This window comes from Galleria mellonella, unplaced genomic scaffold (genome assembly GCF_026898425.1).
Source record: "Galleria mellonella isolate WM207_F2 unplaced genomic scaffold, CSIRO_AGI_GalMel_v1 utg55, whole genome shotgun sequence".
NCBI lineage: Eukaryota > Metazoa > Arthropoda > Insecta > Lepidoptera > Pyralidae > Galleria > Galleria mellonella.
In genome coordinates, this window is record NW_026442115.1 from 3688580 (window position 1) to 3698059 (window position 9480).

The 9480-nt window shown below is 36.7% G+C and overlaps 1 protein-coding gene across 1 annotated transcript; it reads left to right on the forward strand.

Moving 5' to 3' along the window:
* Positions 1-2275: 2275 nt before the first annotated feature.
* On the forward strand, positions 2276-3903 carry LOC113521243 (YTH domain-containing protein 1). Its single transcript, XM_026906722.3, has one exon. It carries the CDS (start codon positions 2502-2504, stop codon positions 3834-3836), a length of 1335 nt encoding a protein of 444 aa, XP_026762523.2. The 5' UTR covers positions 2276-2501; the 3' UTR covers positions 3837-3903.
* The last annotated feature ends 5577 nt before the right edge of the window (positions 3904-9480 follow it).

Below are 9480 nucleotides of genomic sequence, written 5' to 3' on the forward strand. Positions count from 1 at the left end.
AAATTTTATCACTCTATGTAATTCGTTGTTCTTAGGGACTAAGAACAAGAAATTACAGCAAAGTATGATAAAATAAAAACTGAACCTGAACTAAAGCCGGAGCAGTTGACGGTTAATGATAATTTCCATAACCTTCGAAAATAAGGAAGTGATAGCTATGTATATTTCTTGTTATCTGTAATCGGATCTTCCATAACAGCCATAATCAGATAATGTCTTGTGTGAAAATTAGCGTTTTGAGGAGTAGTCCACTGACAGCTCTCTCAGAATTTGTAAGCTCTTCAATTTCTAGTGTCAATCAATTGAATACAAGCTTTCGTCTCAGTCTTATAGATTGTTGTGCTGTGAGTAGTTCTCCAGTCAGGTAATTTGGAAATAACATAGTTATCTGAGTGGGCGGTTAGCAGAAGGTCCAGCAGTGAAGATGAATGCTCCAACACATCAGGTATTCACATAGGCAAGAAAACAAGCTGTGTCAGACCATAAGTCAAAGCAAAGTTATGAACAGATCTTCCCGCATAGTCGATTGTACGCGAACCAAGCTATTTGGCATGCTGGGCATTAAAATCGCCAAGAATCATGACTGCAGAGAAAGGAATCTGTTCGGACAGGGAATTTGTAGCCATTTGGACGTGCTCAATGAGTTGGTCGGTTTCAGTTTTACCGCTGTGGGACCTGTATAGGCATGCATAGATGCGGAGATGGTCATTGCAGTCTACGCGCAGCCATAGAATGGCCAGGTCCGTACCTTAAAAAGTCCCAAGGCGTCGACAGCAGATATATTAAACCAAACAAAAGTGTTCAAGTTTATAGCTCGGGTAGGTCAGGTATGACGTTTCGTTTGGAAAGGATATCTGTGTCTCCTTGAGAAAGAGCAATGCTGGCCGCGCCGTTTCTAGGCGGTGGTGGACAGCATTCAAGTTGGAGTGTATTCCCCTAATGTTACAGAAGCTCACATTGAGTGGAGGGAATGCCGCAGAAGTCTGTTTTCCCTTGCTTCCAAAGAGCGGAATTTTGCCCCTCACATAATATACAGGGCGGCCCGAGCGTGGATTCTCCAGTGCTCGAGGGAGGATTCTCCAGCAACATAGTTACTGGTACCTCCCTGGGATACGTTATTTTTTCTGAAATCCGCTGCCATGGTCGTATTAAAAGATAGGGGAGACAGGGTTAGGGGAACGATTATAGGATTAGGAAAAGGATGGGTATAAGATGGGCCTCCAGACTCCCTCACTCAACATACGGAATTTGGCCGCACTAAAAGTACGGCCATTTAGCGATGGTATTCTGTGAGGGTGTGGTATTTTTCCGGTCGAGCCGGCCCATTCATACTGCAATATATAGGATTACAGCGTGGCTCTACCACAATAAAGTTAGTAAGTTCTGTCCATAGGATCTGTATTTTAGGTTGTTAGCAAAAGCTTTACTTCCTATATGGCATTGAGGTCGATTTTGAGGTGCTATTTTTCTGGATCTATCACTGAAATTAAAATTTCAATTTAATGTCATAGCAAAGTCTTTATTCAAAGAACCAATATGAACAAATTTGCTAATGTATTATTTTATTTTAATTTATTTATTTTATTTATTTCTTATTGCATTCCATAATATAATTTGTAGATAACATTTTAATTATGGACCCTGTTGGGCACAGCAAGTAGGAGTATTAAAACCATAATTATTATAATTTTAATTTATGATGGTCTATGAAGGAATAATTTAGTAAAATTATCAAATTAAAATATTAGAGTCAGAGATAAATTTAGATAAATGACGCTTTAGAATCGACCCCATTGTTTGTCGAACAAAAGTGTATATTTTTAATGGATGATAATGGAATAGTAACCCAACTGCGTTTACGGTATACATTGGCCGAGCACCAGTGAGGGATGATAGGTAAGAATGGGTAAAAAGGTCAGTTAGCCCATAATGACAAATAAACCTAGATTTCAGCACGATGGTTTCCAGGGGATACCACGTGGAGGTCGACATGGTAGTGATTTATAATCTCTATTACAAACAATCGCTTCTCCCTACAAAAAATTAATTAACCTATCTATTAATTAGAAGGAACTCATGTTAAGTAAAAAGCCCGTTTTTTGACATCTGAAAATCATTTGCGGTTATTGCGTTTTCAGAATAGTAGTAACGTTAGTTTGTAAATCGTTCTAAAGTGGTAGCACCATCGTTTTATCATGGCCGTTGTTTATCATTTACATAGACTTTATAGACGTAGGTACCTATCTAGTTTATGCTTATTTTCTGTTTGTTCATTCAATTTCATTCATTCAATTTCAGTTTGTTGTATGTATTCAGCTTTTGTCAATTTTTCTTTCTCGTTGTCTTATATTAAATTCGGTATTTTCTAAATTTTTATAGAATGTCTCTTTATTTCATTGTACTTTGAGATCTATTTTATTGATAACTATTTTAACTATTTTACTGTTACCTCAGTAACAAAGAATAATACACCAAATGAACAGAATAACATACAACTGAAAATGGAGGTTTCTAACAACACCGACGCTGTCAACCTTGGCGTTGGTGAAGTGGAAGCAGAAATCGGTGAAGAATTGAAACAATTGGAAGAAGGAAAAGATTTTGACACACGAAGTGAAGTTTCCAGTTCGTCGTCTAGTGATTCTAGCACCCCTAGTATCAGTTCCGTCAGTACTAAATCTAAAGAGAGACGCATAAATCGTAAGCGCACCAAATCTAAAAGCCATTCCCCTGTACAAAATAAGAGAAGATGCGTCACGGGTACTAATAAGATAAAAACATATGATTATATGACCAAGTTGAATTACTTGTTTAGAGATACAAGATTTTTTCTGATAAAGTCAAATAATGCTGAAAACATCACATTGTCAAAGGCGAAAGGTGTGTGGTCGACTTTACCACAGAATGAAGCAAATTTGAACCAAGCTTACAGAGAGTCGAGAAATGTCTTATTAATATTCTCAGTTAAAGAGAGTGGCAAGTTTGCTGGTTTCGCTCGTTTAGGAAGTGAGTCACGTCGCGATGTTCCTCCAATATCTTGGGTGTTGCCTCCTGGTTTATCTGCTAAAGTACTGGATGGGGTGTTCAAGGTAGATTGGATTTGTCGTAAAGAGTTACCTTTTAGTAGTACACTCCACTTGTACAATCCATGGAATGAAGGTAAACCTGTAAAAATTGGAAGAGATGGACAAGAGATAGAGCCTAAAGTTGCAGAAGAATTATGTAGATTGTTTCCAGAAGATGATGGCATTGAAATGACACCTATATTACGGAAATCAAAGGAAGCCTCTAAGAAAGGTTATTTAAAAAGTGGAGGTAGCTACAGAACATATAGAGCTCCTTTATCTACTAGGGGTTCTAATTATAGAAGCCGTTTAAACTTATCTTCAAGAAGCAGACGAAAGGCTTTTATGTCACCAAGAAGTAGGTTGGGTGCAAATGCATATAAGAGAAGATCTCCATCTCCATATATGCGTGACCGTTTACCGACATGGTTTGGACGTAACCGTGATGGATACAATAGTAGTGGAGCTGCTGCAGCTGAGGCTTATGTTGCTGAGTATATGCGGTCTATGCATCATCAATTGCCTCCTCTGCCTTATGTTCCACCACCAGGCTTTAGTGGGGCATTGTCATCTTATGATAATCATCCTCCTCCCCTACCACCACCACCACCACGCTACTATGATATTACTGAGTATGCCCGTTCAGTGCTTGTTTATGATAAAAGATCTTATGAAAGATCTGTTGATGAGTTTTTGTGGCGCACTTCAGATCGTTCTCGGGGGCGCAGTCGTGATCGTGATACCCATAGGTCTTATCGTGACCGTCGATAAGATTGTGGTTGACCACCGATGTATTATTTCATAATTAATAATTATTAATAAAAAAATTGTGTTTGAACTTTGAACTTTATTGAATAAAGTCTTTTTAGTGTTGTGATGAACCTTTTGTATGAACGATATTTATACATATGTTTGAATACATGGACAATGCCATTTAGGTATTTTAGTGATGCTCTGATGAATATTATGATATTTCTTACTTTTTAGAATACTATGGATTTTTTAACATATTTCTAATACATAATTGTCATGGTGGCCTTATTTAACATCTGACATGACTAAGTGTAAATGAGTATAATTTGCATTGGCATAGTATCATATATTTACATCAAGCTATTAGTTTGTTATCATGTATACAGTGTGATCACAAGTGATGCTGAAGAGTGATAAATTGTTTAGATATGGCAAGTGCACAGAACACTTATTGGTTGTAATATCTGTGATATTTTTCCGTCTATTTTGTCTATAAAATTATATATATTTTAAAGTGTTAAAAATATAATGAGACCAAAGATAAGAAAAACGTATCCTGGATTTTTAAGGAAAAATTATCATTATTTTTTCAGTATTTCTTATTTCCTTCCATCTCTTTTGCATTAAATTATATATCTTTATTTAAAAAGATTTGTTTACAAGTTCTTTTCAGTCATTATGATATTACTATTGGGTTCTAAATGTTATCAGCTGAGAAGAACCTGCAAGAATTTTGGTAGTTACTGTTTTGAAATCAATTTAAGTACAAAATAATGTTTATATTTTTTGTGAAAAGTGACTATAAAATCGACATTATAATATTTATTTATATGTATTATTTAAAGAATTTTATAATCAGTCATAAGTAGTAAATTTGACTAGACTAATCACTATCAGTATCTGGCATTCCCGTTTATTAATATAACGGTTGAGCCAGTTGTTAAATTATGTTTTAAGTAGTTAAACGGCGCGGCAAACAATTCCGCTAAGCATGTTTTGCTTCTCCTGCCTTATGACATGACGGATGAACTGATGAAATTAATTCAGTGGACTGGTAATGAATTCTACGGGAATAATTATATAATATATTGTTTTTTTTTTAATGGGTGAAAATGGCATGGTTTACCCACCTGCGCTATCGGTATACACTGGCGGAGTACTAGTGAGAGATGATAGGTGGGGATGAAAAGGCAGTACAGTAGCCTATCATGACGAATTCAACGATAAATTAGTCACGATAGTATATAGGTAACCGCGTGGAGGTCGACCTGATAGGGTGCATTGATAGCAACGGGGACTAACCTCTCAATTACTAATAATCCCTTCCCCTCAGGGTATACTGTTTGTAACAGGGTCTTTAGACTACATTATTAACAATACATTGTCTTCCATATTATTTTTGCTGAGAGATACTTTAAATCTGTGGTCCGGTAATCTACATCAGAGGCTTAATAAATTAAACACGTGCAACTAAGGCGATCTAAAAACTCGTGACATGAAATGCTTCCAGCTGCACCACGACTGATTGTTAGTAAATGGGACTAGTAACTCTAATGCTAGCAACACCTTGTCAAGTTAACTATAATGCTATATTCATCACAGAATAACCACAATAGTTTCTATGGGATCACTCATAGAAACTGGTCATATATATATATATATATATATATATATATATATATATATATATATATATATATATATATATAATTAGTATTCGTAATAAATAAATATATATTTAATATTAATTGATATTCATCTACAGTCGGGGCTACCATTATATTACCATCTATAAACAATACCTAACTGGTGGCTTTTTTTTAGTAGGTGATAATGGAATAGTAACCCCACTCGCGCTTTCGGTATACACCGGCAGGGCACCAGTGAAGGATGATAGGTGAGGATGAAATAGGTCAGTTAGCCCAATATGACGAACCATCGTGAACAAGAATTGTTTTCACGATGGTTTCCAGGGGGAACCACATGGAGGTCGACCTAATAGGACATATTGCTCGCAATAGGGCTGTCAAATTCCATAACAATCTCCCTCCCCTAACTGGTGGCTTAGGTGCTCATAAATACCTAATGCGGTGCCTGGAGGCATTTTTTTTAGTGGGTGAAAATGAAACGGGGATCTCGCCTGCGCTCGATATATCACTTACGGTATATTATTGAGGCATGATAGGTGAGGATGAAAGCAGGTCAAGGAATTAACCATGGTTTCTATGGGGAACCGCGTGAAAGTCAACGTGATAAAGAATATTTTTTTTAATGGAAGAAAGTTGCGTGGTAACTACGCCTTTGCTATCGGTTTTTTGACGGATGATAATGGAATGGTAATCTCGCCTGTGCTAACAGCATACGCTGGCGGGGCACCAGAAGCGATGATAGGTGAGAATGGGAAGGCAGGTTAGTTAGCCCATCGTGATGAATACACTATGAATTCAGTACGAAGGTTTCCAGGGGGGATCACGTGGAGGTCGATCTGACAGGTTATATTGCTTGTAATGGGACTGGTAGTTCGCATTACTTACAATCCTTTTCCCCCTGAAAAGATAGGTCAGTTAGCCCATCGTGATGAATATATCTGAAAATTAGCACGATAGTTTCCAGGAAGATCACGCGGAGGTCGATCTGACAGGGAATGGGACTGATAGATTGCATTACTAACAACAATAAACCTTCCCTCCGGCGCTATTGGTAATGGCTGATCATATTAGAAGCTTACTATACAGGGAGCAAATCCACCACCATCATTCAGATTAATTTGTTTTTTTTCTTTCGTAATTGGAGAACTACTTAGTCTAAAACTTAAATTAACAGTTTTTGTGTCAGTCATATTCCATCTTCGCACTTTACTTACTTAGTACTTAAAAACAGTATAAGTAATAGTACTGAAGTAGTATAATGGCTTCGTTTTTAGATTATTTACTACCAGTAAATAATCTAAAAATAAAGCGAAATAATCTATGTAATTTTTTTTTATGGTCTATCCTCGCTTATAACGTTAGGTATACTTTTTAATGGTTAATAATGGAAAATAAATTCCGTCTGTGCTAACGGTATACGCTGGTGCCCCACCAGTGAGGGATGATAGGTGAGAATAAAAAGGCTGATCGGTTAGCTCATCGTGACGAATAAATCTGGAATTCAGCACGATGGTTTCCAAGAGGGACCACGTGGAGGTTGACCTGACAAAAAATATTGTTGGCAATGGGACTGGTAGTCCCCATTATTAACAATCCGTTACCTATTGTCAGGTGTAATCGTAGCCCATTCATGCCCAAACGAAACATATTTTTAAATAATTTTTCATCCTAAAGAGATAATAAAAATATATGTGCAATTAATTCTCCTTATAATACTTTAGAATCAGAATAATGGATTTGAAAGCACTACCGTTCTGGCCGGGCGAAGCTTACTTGGCCTGAAGCACTCCAGATAACAAAAGCAAAACCTTAAACTCGTATGTAGTTTTTAACTGGTGTTTTCTGGTTTCGATATGCCGATAATAGTTATATTATTTTGTTATATTCTTTTAGAAATTACTAGCTGACTCTGCAAACGTTGTACCCTTCAACCACTTACCGGGTCTATTGTTGTTTCCTTTCGGAATAAAACTGATTGTCTTTCAAAGTGAAGCAAACAATACATGTTTACAAAATACCATTAAAATCGGTTAACCGGTTGTTGAGATAGTTTAAAGGAAAATCATGCCATGGCATTCTTATATATAATAAGGTAAGAAAAATATATAAATTTAGTATGTTGTATTAATTGTTTGTTGCCTTTCTAGGCCAATATTCAGATCGTACTAATATTATCTATACAGAATAATTGGCCTGGTTATGCCCTTGTCAATTTTGTTGTAATGTTTTAGTCACGTACTAATTCTAAATTAATATATTATTAATATTGCATAAATTATAAAATCGAAGCAAGTTTATTACTGTTTCTCATATTCGACTTTTGATATTCTTTTTTAAATAAGTATGGGTTATTTTTTATATAAAACTAGCGGTCCATCCCGGCTTCGCACATTTTTACGACATTTTAAAAAGTGGTTATTGTGACATAACGATAATAGTTGGACATATGGTATCGCTAAATTTTTTGTAGTAATTGATATTTTATTCAATATTGTAGAACATACTTTCGTTCTATCACCAATAGTTTCTGCAGCGCACGCGACAAAATATATTTTTTTACATTTTTTTTATACCTTGAGTTAAATTACTAAAATTTTAGTAAGGATCCCTAATCTTTTTTAGTAATAAATATAGCCTATGTTACTCAGGGTGAATATAGCTTTCTAATGGTGCAAGAATTTTTGAAGTCGGCAAAGTAGTTTTTGAGTTTATTCATTACAAACATACACACAAAAATACAAATCTTTCCTCTTTATAATGTTAGTGTGTGGTCGCGCAAACATAGACGCGGGTAAAAAGTATTATTCTATGAACACTTCAAAGAAATTTAAACAAACCGTGACCTTTCCTGAATGGTCAAAATTTTTTATTCATTCATGCTCGAGTGCTATTATACGGGTAGACTCGATCACTGTATGGAAAAAAAAACCCTTAGTATGGGAATCCGTGGTTGTACCCGATAGTAGCTAATCTGTCGCCAACATTACTATATATATTTTTATGGGTGAAATGGAATGTTTTTTTTAATTGGTGAAGATAAAATGGAAACCCCATCTACGCTAACGGTATATCTTGTAACGTTGTATGTAACGGTATGTGGCGGGGCATCAGTGAGCGATGGTTTCCAGGGGGACCACGATAGGATGGACCACGGGGAGGTCGACCTGTTAGGATATTTTGTTAGCAATGGGAGTAGTAATCCGCATTACTAACAATCCCTCCCCCCATTCCGAAATGGAATAGTAGTCGCGCCTGCGCTAGCGGTAACGCTAACACCTGTCATCACTCACTGTTGCCCTACCAGAGAGTGATGATAGGTGAGGATAAAAGCAAGTCAGTCTATCGTAAGCAATTCAATCAGAGGGAGACTTTGTACAAAAGTTGTTTGCTAGGGTACCTCTTTCCCATTCATGTTTCAACCGTAAAGCAGTTGTTTGCATGGCTGTGTTTCGGTTTGAAGGGTGGGATATGGCGTGAATTTACAGGGTAGAGAAATAACACCTGAGTCATCAGGAATGGCAACGCATGGGGGGTATTATGGGCGAAACAGTATACTCTGTTATGTCCATGGTACTGCTCATGTCTATAGGCGACGATATATTACCACTTTTCATCAGGTTGGTCGTCAGCTTATTTGCCATTATAAGTTGTATAAAAAAAAAAATTCAAGAATTAGTCACTATGGTTTCCAAGGGAAACCGTATGGAGGTCGACCTCATAGTGTATGTTTTTAATGTTTTTTTTAATGGGTGATAATGGAATCGTAACCCCACCTGCGCTAAATAGTATACGCTGGTGTGACACCAATGGGTGATGATAGGTGAAAATGAAAGGACAGGTCAGTTAGCCCATTGTGATAAATACACCTGGAATTCAACACGATAGTTTGGGATTGATAAGGGGAACCATAGGTAGGTCGACCTAATAGGAAATATTGCTAGGGATGAGACTCGCAGTTCGCATTACTAACAATCGCTTCCTCCCGAAACGGAGTTGTTAAATCTCATTACTAA